At 53.8% G+C, this 16174-nt stretch overlaps 1 protein-coding gene across 4 annotated transcripts; it reads left to right on the top strand.

Moving 5' to 3' along the window:
- Nucleotides 1–1581: 1581 nt before the first annotated feature.
- LOC140265343 (uncharacterized) lies at nucleotides 1582–9022 on the top strand. Of its 4 annotated transcripts, XM_072361261.1 has the most exons (6): nucleotides 1582–2014; nucleotides 2708–2806; nucleotides 4923–5005; nucleotides 5197–5323; nucleotides 5923–6033; nucleotides 6139–9022. In XM_072361261.1, the coding sequence occupies exons 3-6, from the start codon at nucleotides 4982–4984 to the stop codon at nucleotides 8313–8315; spliced, it is 2439 nt and encodes an 812-aa protein (XP_072217362.1). In that variant the 5' UTR covers nucleotides 1582–2014; nucleotides 2708–2806; nucleotides 4923–4981; the 3' UTR covers nucleotides 8316–9022. The 4 variants fall into 4 exon arrangements, with proteins under 4 accessions (XP_072217362.1, XP_072217361.1, XP_072217363.1 ...); XM_072361260.1 differs by lacking the exon at nucleotides 2708–2806; XM_072361262.1 differs by having other exon boundaries at nucleotides 1582–2806; nucleotides 6142–9022.
- Nucleotides 9023–16174: the final 7152 nt, after the last annotated feature.

The raw sequence follows: 16174 nt of genomic DNA, 5'->3' as shown, positions 1-16174 counted from the left end.
ATTTGTAGTTATTAGGTAGAAGTCATGGGTACAAAGACTGCAGCTCCTGTCTGTCCAGCTGTCTGAAATAGAACTACTGATTTTTGGTGCTGGACAAATAAGACCTGAATAGTAAAGGATCCAAAGAGGAGAAGTTCAAATAATTCACAATAGACCTGTATAAACCAGCAACAGTGTATGTTCTAATGGTTTGTTGTCAAAAATATACAAGTGGTGACATACCTAAGGATGTGCCTGAAGAGATATCGGGAAGGACTGGAACCCTCCGAGCTCTTTGTTTAACAAAAGCCTATGGGACAGAATGGAAGAAGCTTTGAAGGGAATCAACATATCAGGACGATAAGAGTACCGAGATATCTTGGAAACAAAAGCAGCAGGATGGCGACTGACCAGCGCAACGTGAACTAACACATTTCAGAACGTAATTATGTAATGAACAAATGCAAACCTCGGGTAAAACTGTAACCTGGAATAGCCAACCAAAGGGGAAAGGGGAGGGGAAAGCAGATGGGAGACAAGGTATAAAAGCTGTCACATCGTGTCTGTAGGTTCGCTTCTGCTATCAGGGCGCCCGCCATTGCAATCGCGAATAAAAACTGCTTTGATCAGAGATACCGTCCTGAACAAAAATCATGGAGGATATTTCCAACAATACGATGCTAGATGAAAAGGGGTGTGTGTGTGTGTAATGTTGGGGACCCACTGTTGCACCTCCATCCCCAATAGCTCATCTCCCAATGGCTCAATAACTGGGGCACTGCGGGGGCTTACTACCCTTTTGCCAATGAATTGGCAGATCATTCAGGGATACCTCTATCACTGGATGGTTGGACTCTTGGCTTGGTAAATGGAAAGGGATGATTATATCCATATTTATTTACTTGATTACAGTAGCAGGAGCCCTGGTGGCCATAGGGTGCTGTATTGTCCCATGTGTAAGGGGGACTGAGATTAATTGAGGCAGCATTATTAAAACAAACACCATCTTTAATGGAGCACCTCCCCACCCCCTAAGGGCCCCCCCTCTTAAAGGGCTCCCCACCCCTTAAAGGAGATCCCCCCCGAACCCAAAGACCCCCCTTTAAAGGAGACCCCCCCTCTTAAAAGAGACCCCCACCCCTTAAAGGAGCCCCCTCACCTTTAAAGGGCCCCCGCCCCTTAAGGGAGATCAAACGATGATATTAGAGGAGGTGGGTAATGAAGTGATGAAGAGGAAGGCTTCTATAAGACAACGCCTGAAAGAGAAAGCAAAACTTGTAGAAATCAACAGTGTAATCATGTGAATGATTACATGTAATCGTGTTACACGTGGAAACCGTGTTGTCAACCAGGGAAACTAAGAAGCTGCCGGCACTGCAAACTACACATTGCCGGGGAATATAAGCTGCTAGAAAATAACCAAAGAATAACAGAAAAGGCTGCTGACTTTCTTCCCAACAACAGCCCAGAGCCCAGCAATAACCTGAGCAGATAACCGAGAATGGCAGCAATGTATACGAGAGATAAGAATCGTATCAATGCAGAACCGATCCTTTGTTCAAATCGAGACCCAGGCGGAATATAGACTCCCCTCAGCGCCGTTTTGCTGGTGGGTGAGAGGAATGAAAGGAACGCCAGGACAGCAAGGGAGGGATGCGTGACAACAAGGGTGTGCGAATGTCCCCACCGAAGGAAGCAAAGAGAGCCGGCAGAAAGCGATGCTTCATTAGCGTCACTAAACACAGCCCCCATCGCTCCCCCGGGTGCGGATGTGCCATGAGAACGAGCTGTGAAACTGCCTGGCAGCCGGCTCGGGACGTGCTCGCTGTGGCAATTCCTGCCTTCCTGAGCCTGTGCGGAAGAGGCGAGAGCCTGGCTGGAAGGCATCCGGGCAGCCCCGCGGTGGCAGGAGGTGCACCAAGGCCGTCCTGCGGCCAGCTCCGGGCTGAGGGCGCTCGGCATCCTCTGCTCTCCGCGACTCCGAGGAGCCTGGCTACCTGCACCAGAGCTGGGAGCAGCCTGCTCCGCACCCAAGGTAGGTGCCCTTCGTGGCTCGTGCAGAGCAGCGCACGCTTCCTGCCCCCTGCCAGCAGCGCCGGGAGAGCAGCGGGGAGCGGCAGCGGACGGGGCGGAACCCGCACTGCCGTACCCCAGGCGGGACCCTGGTCCCGGCTCCAGCTCCCACTCAGCGCAGCAGGTTTGCTGGCCCGGACGAGCTGCAACCAGGGGAGCAGTTTATGCAGCCCGGGCTGAGCTCCGAGTGGCACGGGAACGGGCTCGGAGCTGGGACGGTGAGGAAGGGAGCAGAGGAGGTCAGCGTGCTCTGCTGCCCGGTTGGATCTCTGTAACACAGCGCAGCTGGGGCTGCAGTTCTTCCTCTGGGCCACGGGAGACGCGAGACGGCCTCGCTCTGCAGCTCTGCACGCGTGGCTTGATGCAAGCTTTAAACTCCACGATGCCTCCTTTGGAGTGTCTTCATGCCAAGCCTAAAAGGAGAGAATTTGCCCTCCCCCTGCTCCTCCTCCCCGGCAGTCCCCAGCTTCCCTGCGGGCAACATGTGCCTCTAGCGACCCTTGCAATGGCGTTGCCTTTTGTTTGCTGAGCGCTTGCCTGATGGCTCAGCCGGGGTTGTGCAAACCCCTCGCAAGGCTTTTGTTCAGGCTGTCCCGGCAGCTGCAGATGCCTTGAGCGCACAGCTGCGGGCCCTGAGCACGTTCAGCATCTGCAGCAGCTCCGGCACTGGGCTCTGGAACGAACAGGCGATGAGAAGCTGGCAGCCTGCGGGCTGAATGGAGCACGCGTTGAGAGCACGGCCGAGCAGCAGCAGGTGAGTAAAGCACAGCCCAGGCTGCCTTCTGCAAAGGGCACGCGCTGCTGAGAGCGTCCCCTGGCAGTGAGCGCAGTCTGCGTGCTCAGCTGGAGAGAGAGGGAGGAATGTATTTATTGATACCATGCAGGAATCACGGAGTGCTCTAACAGCGGCTTAACAAGGCTGTTGTAACCACGTGGCTGTTTACTGCCTTAATTGTTCTGTTTAGCACTGCTACTATTCGATAAGTTGCCTTATGGTTCAGATGTTTTGTTGATTTATTTACGTGTTTAAGTAAGCCGTCCTATTGATTTGAGAAGTGTGTGCCATCCAGCTGACTCCTCGCCGTTTTCTTACCCGAGGAATGTGAGTCATCATCACTTTTATTTTAGGTAACATCAGCAGGAGGTGGTTTAGAGAACGCCATCAGTCGCCTTCACAAAGTATTTTCCCAACCCTTTTTTGAGGGCTGGGTTGATTTCATCAAGCCCAAAGCTGCTTCCATTCCTGAGAGGATATACAGACATCTGCCAGAGGATTGAATCCGTTTGCCACCAGCTGTTCCCCTCACTGATCTGTAGAGGCAGCTGCCATCTGCGCTGAGGCTCGCTGTGTTTGTGTGTTGGGGGCTGCATTCACGGTGCTCTGCCATGAACCAGGTGCTGTTCTGCACCTCCTGCTGGATGGTTGGATGGCCGTACCGTTTTCTAACAGTATTTCTGCTGCTCTTTCCTGGGTAGCCGTCCCCTTTAGGAGTGCTTGCAGTCAATCCAAAGATTCCCCAGTTGGCACAGGCTGTCCTTGTATGTCCTCAACTTCCTTCACCACTCAGACCTCCAATCAAACTCCCCTTTCCCATTCCTCGTCTATCACTGTTCAGTTTCCTTAGCTGCAGCTAAGGTAGAAAATAAGCCGTCATTCTGCTGCCTCTGTTTGCCTTAACAGTACAGAGGCAGTGCCGTTAATTAGTGCTATTAGTGCAATTTCACATCTGTTTGGAGCCAAACCATAGAGGTGGAGGATGTGTGTCCTAAAGGATTGTAGGCGACTCCGGCACAACTTCACCGTGTAGCGCAGCAGAAATATTGTGGATTATCAGTCGCTTTTGATTCTGGGAGGACCGGTGCAGTTCTCCTTTGCTTCATATGTCACTTCCAAACCTGACACAATGCTGATAACCCCTTTCCCCTTTTGTGTCCTTTTACTGCTCCCTGTGACCTCTGCTTGCTGCTCAACTACAGCAGTTGCCACGAGAACATTCACAGAAGAATTTGGGATGCGCTTCATGTCTCTTGTCATCGGTTTGTTTCCCTTCTTGCTACCCTGCAGACTTTGCCCGTTGGTCACAGGTGGATCCAAACGCAGCATAACTCTCCTAAGGGAGAAGCAGGACGATATTTGTTGATATAATACGGATATGGTGTAGAGATTTAACGGTGACTCAACAGGATCGGAGGTGGCTGGATACACTTGGTTATTTACTGCATGGAGGGTAGGGTTACACACACACCTACAGGAGGCCCTCCCATTGAGTCACGAGGCTCAGAGTAGTTCCCCTTCCTTTCTCATGGCTTCAGACCACAGAGGTAAGGAGCTAGGATGTGGCTGGATCCTTTCCTAGTCCCAAGCTTGGTCAAGGCATTGTGTGGAAGGAATCATACGTGCACGGTCCCTCTAAGACAGAACCTTAGAGAACACATGAAAGCTCCAAAGTAACCACGGGTGTCTTATGGAAGATCTGCACTGAGAAGGAGTCTTGATGTCAAGCTGCAAGGGATCTCAGTGCAGGTGTGAGCTGCGGAGACAGCCCTGCTGGAGGGCAGGTCCTGCAGAGCTGGAGGGGCACTTGGGCTGCTCCCCGTTTTGGGGTACGATGACTGCCTGCTTGCTGTGCTTTGTCTTAAGTCCCCGGCTCAGTCTCAGCTGTTGAACCAAGTGTCAGCTACCAGTTGTTTCAGCCTACCAGTTTGAGACAGCTTTGTGACGGTTCATCTCTTTGAGCCAGACTGTTTCCAGTGCTGCAGCTCATTGTCTTCCTCTGCAAGGCCAGGCAGTGCCCTGCAGAAGGGCTGAGCTGGGACTGGGACTGCTGCATTCCCTCACAGCTCCCCTGCCATTTCTCTTCTCCCTGCAGGCTCCAGTTCAACTTCTGCCTTCCAGCCGTGATCATCCCAGCCTGCAGGAGAGCAGCAAATGGCCGCAGCACATCCAGCTGAGGTAGGGGGTGAGGAAGCAGGCCGGAGAGGCCAAGGGGCCAGGGATGTGAATGAAGGGGAAGAGGGAGGTGCCCTCAGCCAGCGTATGTGTGTGCTGGGGACAGAGATGCAGCTGGGATGGGAGGTTGTGTCCTGTGCGAGCTGCTTGCCTGGGCCTTGGCTGTTCCCAGCAAGGAGCCTCTTTGCTTGCAGGAGCCTGTGAGCTTTGCGGAGGTGGCCGTGTATTTCAGCAGGGAGGAGTGGGCGCTGCTGGACCCTGCGCAGCGAGCGCTCTACCGGGACGTGATGCTGGAGACGTACCAGTGCGTGGCCTCGCTGGGTGAGAGCTTGGCTGCCTTTCCTCCTCGTTAGGGCACCTTTGGCTGTGCAGAATGAGCCTCTGCAAGCCGGGCCTTGAATAATCGCCATGCAGCTACATATTGACTAACACCACAGTGCCAGCAGGAAAGGAGATACTGAGAAGCGTGAGTTTCAGAAGGGATTAGTATGCACGGCACTCTGATCAAAGCCGCAGAGTCAGTGCTGGCAAGCAGGCATCAGCCAGGGGGAGAAAACCAGCCCCTGTGTTGTGTGTTGCATGGTGCCACCAGCTCCAGCTCACAGATGACTCCCTGGTTACTGCTACGGAACTGAGGATTTTCCATGCAATTGCCATCAACATTTTGATGCCTGGACCAGTGGTAGATTGTAAGAAAATAAATAAGCTGTTGTCAAGTTAATTTGAAAGAACAAATATCCCTTCACAATGTTCAGAGATGTCAAAGCATTCTTTGCTCCAAGGGAAGCTGTAGGCGCGGTGTCATTCAGGCCCAAACGGTGGTTTCTCCCTGGGGAGGGACACAGAGTGGAGCTGTTGAACAGGCACTGTGCCAGCATGAGGTTAATGCTCTCTTGTTCCCTGTTTCTCTCTCCCTGAAGCTCCACTTCCAGCCCCCAAACCCGTGTTGATCTCCCTGCTTGAAGCAGGGGAAGAGCCCTGGATCCCAGATGTGCGTAGCCCTGAGGCCGTGCCAGGAGACCTCATCCCAGGTGAGGTGGTGGAGGGAAGGGGAACGCTGGGGCTGTAAGAGCCTTCTCTGCCTGTGTCTTATTTTGGGCACCGTGTGCTATTGCTGCATTTCCTCTGCCATCCAGCAGCCGATGGGATCAAAAATACAGAGGAGGTGCTGCAGAGAAGTCGCGTAGCAGAAATACAGCGGGGTCGCATCTCTGTGGAAGAAATCAGAAGGGATGCCCAGGAAGGCCTGCAGCAAGGTCAGGGTGAGCACATCAAGAAACCCCTGGGAATGACATTGAGGAACACAGTGGACTTCAGCGTAGGTCCAAAGCAGCCTGAGGAAACCAGGAGCGAGGATGCGTGCCGGATGAAAAAGCAGAATCCGTGCGCTGAGTGTGAGAAAAGCTTTAAAATGGATTCCAGCATCACTAACCAGCAGTGCACGCACTCAGCAAAGAGGCAATACGAGATCTTTGATTCTGCAGAGAGCAAGAAATGGAGCCTCCGGCCCACTGGGCAGCAGTGCATGTACACAGGAGAGAGAGCCTTCGAGTGCTCTGATTGTGGAAAGAAATTCATGGACAGTGGGAGCCTCGCTTCCCACCAGCGTATCCACAGCAGAGAGAGACTGTACGAGTGCCCTGAGTGTGGGAAGAGCTTGAAAGATAGTTCTAAACTCAAAAGACACCAACGTGTCCACACAGGAGAGCGACCATATAAGTGCCTTGAGTGTGGGAAGAGCTTCAAAAACAGTTCCAGCCTCACCATCCACCATCGCGTCCACACAGGAGAGAGACCATTTGAGTGCACTGAGTGTGGGAAGAGCTACAAAAGCAGCTCTGAATTGAAGTCACACCAGCGCGTCCACACAGGAGTGAAACCATATCAGTGCTCTGAGTGTGAGAAGAGCTTCAAAAGCGGTTCTGATTTGAAGCACCACCAGCGCATCCATACAGGAGAGAAACCCTTTCAGTGTCCGGAGTGTGGGAAGAGCTTCAAAAACAGTTCCAGCCTCACCATCCACCATCGCGTCCACACAGGAGAGAAACCATTTAAGTGCACTGAGTGTGGGAAGAGCTTCAAAAGCAGCTCTGAATTGAAGCCGCACCAGCGCGTCCACACAGGAGTGAAACCATATCAGTGCTCTGAGTGTGAGAAGAGCTTCAAAAGCAGCTCTGAATTGAAGTTGCACCAGCGCGTCCATACAGTAGAGAAACCCTTTCAGTGTCCTGAGTGTGGGAAGAGCTTCAAAGGCATCTCTGATTTGAAGCGCCACCAGCGCATCCATACAGGAGAGAAACCCTTTCAGTGTCCTGAGTGTGGGAAGAGCTTCAAAAGGAGGTGGGAATTGAAGCTGCACCAGCGCGTCCACACAGGAGAGCGACCCTATAAGTGTCCTGCGTGTGAGAAGAGCTTCAAAAGCAGCTATGAATTGAAATTGCACCAGAATGTCCACTCAGGAGACAGACCCTTTCAATGTCCCGAGTGTGGGAAGAGCTTCAAAAGGAGGCGGGTACTGAAGATGCACAAGCAGATCCACACAGGAGAGAGACCATGTAAGCGTACCGAGTGTGGGAAGAACTGCAGGAGCGGGGGGACCCTCACAAAACTCCAGCAGTTCCACGCAGGAGAGAGACCCTGCAAGTGCTCCGACTGTGGGAAGAGCTTCAAATGCAGAACCCACCTCACCATTCACCAGCGCATCCACACAGGAGAGAAACCATTTAAGTGCACTGAGTGTGGGAAGAGCTTCAAAAGCACCTATGAACTGAAGATGCACCAGCGCGTCCACACAGGAGTGAAACCATATCAGTGCTCTGAGTGTGAGAAGAGCTTCAAAGGCATTTCTGATTTGAAGCGCCACCAGTGGGTCCATATAGCAGAGAAACCATATAAGTGTCCTGAGTGTGGGAAGAGCTTCAAAAGGCGATGTGAACTGAAGATGCACCAACGCATCCACACAGGAGAGCGACCCTATAAGTGTCCTGAATGTGGGAAGAGCTTCAAAAGGAATTCTGTTTTGAAGCACCACCAGCTCATCCACACAGGAGAGAGGCCATATAAGTGTCCTGAGTGTGGGAAGGGCTTTAAAAGGCGTTCTGAGCTGACGCTGCATCAGAGCATCCACACGAAAAAGAGACCCTATGAGTGTCCAGAGTGTGGGAAGAGCTTCAAAAGCGGTTCTGATTTGAAGCGCCACCAGCGCATCCATACAGGAGAGAAACCCTTTCAGTGTCCTGAGTGTGGGAAGAGCTTCAAAAGGAGGTGGGAATTGAAGCTGCACCAGCGTATGCACAAAGGAGAGAGACCATAGCTTCTGTCTGGTGGAACATTTTGGCCAGGCCTGCATGCAGGGAGATGCCTGGGAAGTTGTCTTTTCTCTCCCTCAGAGAATCCCATCTGCTGTGGTATCAGAATGTCTGCAGCAGTGAGTTCACATGGCAGGAAGCCTTGAGTGTGAGAAGGGCTTTGTGCCGAGCAGAGAGCTCCTCTGCACTCCCAGAAGACCTTCATGCAGAGCTCAGTCCTCATTAAACATTGCAGTCCACAGGACAGGTAGCTCCTGGGAGTACGTCTCCTGCAGGAAGAGTTTCTCTCAGGGCTGGTGCCTCATTTCTCATGGGAAAACCCCCAGCAGAGGGACCCTCAGGATGCTGGAGAGCCCAGGGATGCGGGAGACCAATGCTTCTCCCCACTCAGGAATAGTTTGCAAAGGAGACGGCATCACCGACACCCTCTGTAGAAGGGACTTAACCCAGGAGCTTCAGCTGGCCTTTCCTTGCTGCCCAAAGCAGTTCTCTCACCGTGCCAGCTTTCCACTTCTGCTCTTCCCAGCAGCCACTTTTTGATGCCGTTTCCTAATGGAGAAGCGGTTGTGCAGGGCTGTGCTGTGTGTCTGTGTGCACGTGTTGCTCTCAGTCATTTCTGAGTGCACTGATGAGGCTGAGAGAAGGGTCATCAGAGCAGTAACGTGGCTCTTGGAGGTTTTCTGAGTGGAAAGGGAAGGGGGTGAATAAAGTAGCTGAGCTGTTCTGGAGCTTTCTGTAGTCTTGTTTTTGCTCTTAAAATAAATGTCGGCGTGTTTAATGAGGAGAGGGAAAGGTGCAAGCAGGGTTTGGTTTTGGTGCCCTCTCCAGCCCACGGCTTGCTTCTGGAGAAGGCATTTCTTCCACACAACCCTATCATCCTCCCTAGCTGTGCTACACATCGGTTTTACTGCTCTTCTTTAATCGGTTGCTCAGAGCAGCTGTGAGGCACCAAGCCTTGGCCGTCTCCAATGAAACTACAAAGCTTGCTCTTCCTAAATGCGCCGTTCCAAGTTTCAGGAGGTGGTGGGAGCAGAAGGCAGTGCAAACCCACAGGTGCCCAAGCAGCTCATCCCCACAGCACAGAGATATGGGAGCGTTCTCCAGTGTGTGCTTGTCTTGCAGGTGATTCCTTTTGAGCTTGAAGGTTTTTGCTTTGGCCTTGGGAAGGTGTGTCTGAGATCTCCTGCAGAAGGGCCTTTGCACTTGCTGGGCTCAGCTAAAGCTGCTGCGGTTGGAATGCAGTTTGCAGGTAGTGAGGAAGTGGAGGGTGGTTTTGGTGAGCTAGTGAAGCCAGCAGGAGCTTGCCAGCTTCTCTGAAGGCTCTCTGACCCCCATCAAGCTGGAAGGAGATGATGATTGCAGCATTGAGGAGAGCTGCTTCCTCCATCCCAGGGAGCAGGGGCCTGGTCTGGTGCAGGAGAGGCTCATCAGGGTTGGAGGAACACACAGCTCCAAGGGAAAACACGTGGGAGGGAACGAGCAGCTGGAGGAGTGGGGATCCCCAGCAATAGGAGGCAGCAGCCCAGCCGTGAGCTGGGATGACTTGCCCTTCAACTGCGTCCAATAATTCCTGCCCTGTGGCACTGGTCACCTGTCTCCTCCTTCCTTTTAGGTTCCCCCCAGAGGCATTCTCACTGTTTTGTTGTTTTGCCTTACATCTCCATATTCTCAGAACCACTGAGCAGGGTTTCCCTATTTCTGTTGATCTGGGAGAAAGCCAGGAAGCACGGCAGCAAGCCGGCCTCGGGGGTTCTTCCAAGAGGATTTCCCCTCAGGGAATTCTCTGCCAAAGCTGTCTTTGGGAGTTTGTCTGCAAAGTCCCCAGTTTAGGGATGGCCTTTTATCCCCCATTGCTGTGGGTTTTTTTCTCTCAGTTTAATGTGACATTCCTGGCCGTACAGATGTGCCAGCAGGGAGTGGTGCCTCTGTTGTCCTGCACACTCATTGTCACCTTTTGCGGTGCTCAGCTCCTTCAAGCAGCACCCCTGAAAAAGGCTGCTTGTCCCTCTTCTGCTTATCTGTGCAATCACAAGCAGAGGCACTGTGGCATGGTGACAGCCACCATTCACCCCCCTGGGTAATTCAGTCAGACTCTTAGCACTAGAAAGGCCTCGCCAAGCAAGATTGGAGACCACAAAGAAAAACAGTTTTGTCTTTTGCACCACCTGCTGAAAAGATGATTGAAATTGATGCATAAATGTCCGTTCAGGTGGTGAGGAAATGAGGGAATAAATAAGTAAATAAATAAATAAATAAGGTAAGCATAAGGGAAAGGGACGGGTGGTAAGGAGGAGTTAAATGTTCATCAGTTGCAGCTATAAAGTACATGGAAGATACAACACGTTGTGTACTTCAACTTGAATAAGACATGGGATGACACAAATGTCTGAGTTACAACAGCACACACCACTAACTTGTCACAGACAGCAGCCCGTGGTTCTGCAGGAGTGGTGACACAAATATTACAGAGCAAATAAAAGATAGGGGACGGTCCATTGAGAGTTGATTTTACACCCTTTTTTGAGGTGTCCTTTGCCTTCCAAGAATATTTGTTATGGGATTTTGAACAGTGAAGCAAGAAGCAGAGGCTCTGTTGGAATTTAGAATAAAGGGGGATAGTTAAATGTAGTTTGAAGGTGGGAAAAGGAATGATCTAGTTAGTTAGAATAACAAGGAATGGAGCCAATGGGTCTGGGAGAGCAGGAAGGATGCAGATAAGGAGTGAGATCTCCCTGAGACACCTGGCGAGGAGTGGATTAGAAGTTTGAACAATATTTGAACCGTTGCTTCTTAATCTCACGCCGGGTACACATATCAAAGAACCTTGCCTCCCTCCTATAAATTGGAGCGAGAAATCACCCCAACAGCATCACCACCAACATCACCCCAGCATCACCCCACTGGGGCACTGGGGAGCAGTGGAGGGCATTGGGGTGCTCTCCATATCTTATCATAGGATCATGAGATGGCCTGCGTTTAGAAGGACTGTAATGATCATCTCGTTTCAGCTGGTGCAGCTGGAGGCCATTCCTTCTTGTCCTATCACTGTTAGGCAAGAGAAGAGACCGACCCCCAACTCACCACGGCCTCCCTTTGGGGGTTATAGGGAGCAATAAGGTCTCCCCTGAGCCTTTTTTGTAGTGAGGGGCCCAACACTGAACACAGCACTGGAGCTGCAGCTGTGGATCTCATCCGGCCCCATGGACTCGTGGTGGTCCAGGTGGAACAGCAGGACTCTGTTTCCTCCTGAATCGTGGGGGTTTGCTCTGCTCCCCATCCGAGACAGGTCAGAGAGCAGGGAACCTGTCAAGAGCCTTTTTGTCACCCTTGTTCGCTTCACATCCCTTGCCCACTGCAGCCTTCGCTTCCCTGAAGCTGCTCTCCCCAAGAACTGCTGGAAGGGTCCGAAAGCCACAACCTCCAGCCCTGGGGTCAGGATTTTTTGTGACAGGGATGCACCGTTTGCATTTTGTCCCATCCCCTGAGTCTCCCCGGCTCAGCAAAGGGTCACAACCGCCAAACTGAGGGGAATAATAGGTATGTATTTATTGAGGGCTTTCTTAACAACCAACAACAACCAATTGGAGGTAACATTGGGTAATGGGCTAATTACAATGAGATGCCGTTAGCATAGGCCACGGCTGCTTTGATGAGTCAAAGAATGAAAGAAGACCAAGAGAAAAGACGGAAAGCAGGGAAGGAGGGACAGAGAGGCAGCAAAGCGAGGCGGTTCAGCGCCCGTAGATCCAGCCACGTCCTGCTGTCGGGTGCGGATCTTCCGTCTGATGGGCCGTCGGAGGTTTGTTCTTCAGCTGACAGCGACTCCCGATGACAGTCCAGACCGATTTCCAACATGTCCAACGTGGTGGCACTCAGCCGCCTGCCAGCACTGCCCCACTGCTGTGCCTGGGGGCAGGAGCACAGGACAGGCCCCTTCCGTGGGGACAGAGCCCTGTCCCCTGCCCCAGCACGCAGCCCCGAGCTGGGAGGGGTTATTGAGCTGGGCGGTCAGATGGGCAGCAGCCCATCACAGACCACACGCAGGGTCCTGCTTGCAAAGTACGCCACGGAAGCGTACATTGGCTGGGGCAGCACCCGCAGCAGGAGCCAATAGAGCAGCTCCTGGTCATAGTGCCGGGCGTAAAATAGGGCAAAGCCCAGCACAGCAACGAGCAGCAGCTGGAGGCAGACCAAGATGAGGCAGATGGTCCTGTGGGGCAAAAGAGGGGTCCTGGCCATCAGCCCACTGATGGGAGCCCGGCTGCTGTCGGGTGGGCACAGGGCAAGGAGGGGAGACTCACTGCATCCAGAAGGAGAGCCCACGTCTCCTGGCCCGCTCCTTCTTCTCCTGTAGGTGAAGATGGGGCAGGGATGGTGGTCAGGGCCTGCTGCGCAGCAGGGCTTCATGCAGGACTCGGGAGCCCAGCAGCACAACAGTCCCCAGGGAGACCACTGTTGGATGGGGTGAGGGTGCCGTGTGTTCTGCCCCTTACCAGCTGTGCCTCCACCAGCTCTGGCAGCACAGCCCCAGGCACGCGCTCTACCTCCAGCTCCATCTGATGCTGCCGCCTGTGGGCAACAAGGCTTGGTTGGAGGCTGCCGGCCTCTGTCACCGCGGGGGCTCCCCAGCAGCGTGTGCCCACCCCAGGGCTGGGACGGGGCCGCTCTGCCACACCATGCAGGAAGCAGAGCCCCATCCCCAGCAGCGCTGCAGTCCCATTGCTGCCCCAGGTGTGTCAGAGACCCCCGTGTGCAGGCGTGGGCTGCAGGGTCCCATGGGTGGCTCCCATGCACTCACCAGGCACCCTCCAGCTCCAGCTCCTCCCGCTCCTCTCGCAGGCGCTGTTTCTCCCGGCGCAGCACCTGGCAGACAAAAGGCTGAGCTCCATGTCCACAACACGGGGGTGGGCAGCCCCGCTCCCCTCGCCCCTCCACACTACCTCCATCTCCTCTCTCCCGGCCTTCAGCTGCTCCTCCAGCTGGGCAATGAGCTGCTTCTCCTGCAAGACAACGGCTGTCATGAGGGCTGGCCGCCTTGGGTCCCACGGATGGACCCGAGGGATGGGGACCGAGGTCCTCCTGCACAGCCAGAGGCGTGAGGATGCCGAGCTGTGAGGACGAGCCCTCACTGCCCCCTACCTGCTCCAGCTCCTCCTTACGGGCAGCCGTTCTTTCAGCCCGTATTTGCTGGGCGTCCTGTGGGAAAGAGAAGAGCAGCGGCCGTCAGGGCACCGGCGCTCCCACGGGGCTCCGTCCCCTCCTGCCTCCTCCATCGGGGCAAGCAGGGCCTGCAGGGCTGGAGCTGCAGACCCACACGAGGGCACTTCTCCCACCCCACCGCACCCCACACAGCAGCATCTGCTCACCTTCAGCAAAGACGCCCTGGCCGCGGCCGTGCGCTTCTCCATCATCCGCTCGTGAGCCTGTGCGAGGGGAAAGGAGCGGCGTTGGCACCCGGCTCTCTGCTGCCATGCCGTGGGCAGGGTGCCCTCCAGCCGGCAGCTCGGCCCTTCTGTGCCCGTCCACCCAGAGCTCACCTGCTCCAGCTGCTGCAGCAGCTCCACGCGCTGCAGAGCTGTTAATGTTCCGCTGGCAAACTGGGCCCGCATTGCTGCACCACTGGCACAGCTGCTCGCAGGACCTGCACCGCCTGCAGAATGGGGCCGGCAGGTTCGGCGCTGACCCACTGCCCCTGCCCCACCCCGGGGGGGCTTCTGTGAGGTCAGCGCGACATTGTGACGTCACCAGCATAGGAGGGTCCTGGGAGGTCACAGGAACAGAAGACGGTTTGTGCTGGAAGAGTCCTTGAAGGTCATAAAGAACCAGAGAATGGTTTGTGTTTGGGATGGCATGCGCTCCTTGGGAGGCTCCTTGATGATCAAAGAAGCGTGGATCGGCTTGTGTTGGAAGGGTCCTGGATGGTCACAGGACCGTAGGATGGCGTGGGTTGGGGTGTTCCTTAATGATGATAGAAGTAGTGAAGGGTTTGTGGGGGAGGCTGTGGGGCAGCAGATGAGGACCTGAAGGATACCTCAGCTGGGCTGATGGGTCACCAGGAAGGGAACAATTCTGTTCACAAGGTGTGTGGGAAGAGCTTTGTCTGGAGCTCAACCCTCAGTAGACCCCAGTAGACCCCTCAGTAGGCCTCAGTAGACCCCAGGGGACCCCTCAGTTGATTCCAGTAGACCTCTATGTAGACCCCTCAGTAGACCCCTATGTTGACCCTAGTGGACCCCTATGTAGACCCCTCTGTACACCCCAGTAGACCCCTCAGTACACCCCAGTAGTCCCCTATGTTGACCCCAGTAGACCCCTCAGTAGACCCCTCAGTAAACCCCAACAGACCCCTCAGTTAACCTCAGTACACCCCTCAGTAGACCTGGGAGTGCCTTGACAGCAGGAAGAGCTCCATCCAGAGCTCATTGCACACCTGGGGGTCCACGTGAGGAACTCTATAAAGGTGCCAGCCTGTATGTAAGAGCTTTTTGGCTACAGCTGGAACCTGCTGAGGTACCAGAGGGTCTGCACTTGGGTGAAGCCCTATCCGTGCCTGCAGCAGCTCTGAGCTGACATGGCAGGAAGCCTTAGAAATGCCCTCGAGTGTGAGAACGGCTTTGTGCAGAGTGCAGAGCTCCTCACACGTAGGAAGAAACTGATGTGGTCAACCACAGCTCCTACCTGATCAAGCACCAGGGGATCCACTCAGGGCAGAGACCCTAGAAATGCCCGCATTGCAGGAAGAGCTTCATCTGGAGCTCCATCCTCATTAACCATCTCCCAGTCCATGTGATGTTATTGGCCCTGCAAGTGTCCCTGGTTGCAGGAAGAGTTTCTCTCAGGGCTGGCAGCTCATTTCTCATGGGAGAACCCCAGTGCAGAGAGACCCTCAGGATGCTGGAGAGCCCAGGGATGAGGGAGACCCCAACCCTTCTCCCCACACAGGAAGAGTTTGCAAAGGAGATGGCATCGCTGGCACCCTCTGCAGAGGGGACTTAACCCGGGAGCTTCAGCTGGCCTTTCCTTGCTGCCCAAAGCAGTTCTCTCACCATGCCTGCTTTCCTCTCCTGCTCTTTTTGATGCCATTTCCTAATGGAGAAGCAGACACGTAGGGCTGTGCTGTGTGTCTGTGTGCACGTGTTGCTCTCAGTCATTTCTGAGTGCGCTGATGGGACCCAGAGAAGGGTCAGCAGAGCAGTAACGTGGCTCTTGGAGGTTGGCTGAGAATCATCTGTGGTGGAAAGGGAAGGGGGTGAATAAAGTAGCCAAGTTGTTCTAGAGCTTTCTTTCTTCGCTGTAGTCTTGGTTTTTTGCTCTTAAAATCAGTGTCAGCATGTGGAATGACGAGAGGGGAAGGTGCAAGCAGGGTTTGGTTTTGGTGCCAACCCCAGCCCACTGCTTGCTTCTGGGAAAGGCCTTTCTTCTACACAAGCCTATCATCCTTCCTAAGCGTGCTGCACTTTGGTTCTACCGCTCTTCCTGAATGCTTTAACCAGGAGCTCAGAGCAGCTGTGAGACACCAAGCCTTGGCTGCCACCAGTAAAACTACTAAGCTTTCTCTCTTCCTTAACGCACTATCCATTACAGCTTGAAAGAGCAGCGGCCTGATGTACCCTACCAGATAACAAGCTGCCAACCAGAGGGTCAGGGACAAGGTTCGGTGTTAGAGGTAGGTTTAAGCTTAGAATTAGGGCTGAGGGCTAGCACTGATGGTTAGATTTAGTGCTAGGTGCAGTGCTCGCACGTGAGTTAGTGTTAGGGCGAGGGATGTGATAAGGGTTGGTGTTTAGGGGAAAGAGCTTGAGTTTAGCTTGAAGTTTAGGACAGGAAAGGGTGAAGGTTGTACTTTAAGATACTTTAGGTATAC

This window comes from Excalfactoria chinensis, unplaced genomic scaffold, assembly GCF_039878825.1.
Source record: "Excalfactoria chinensis isolate bCotChi1 unplaced genomic scaffold, bCotChi1.hap2 Scaffold_84, whole genome shotgun sequence".
NCBI lineage: Eukaryota > Metazoa > Chordata > Aves > Galliformes > Phasianidae > Excalfactoria > Excalfactoria chinensis.
Note: the sequence above shows the minus strand (reverse complement) of the source record. Positions and strands in the feature narration are given on the sequence as shown.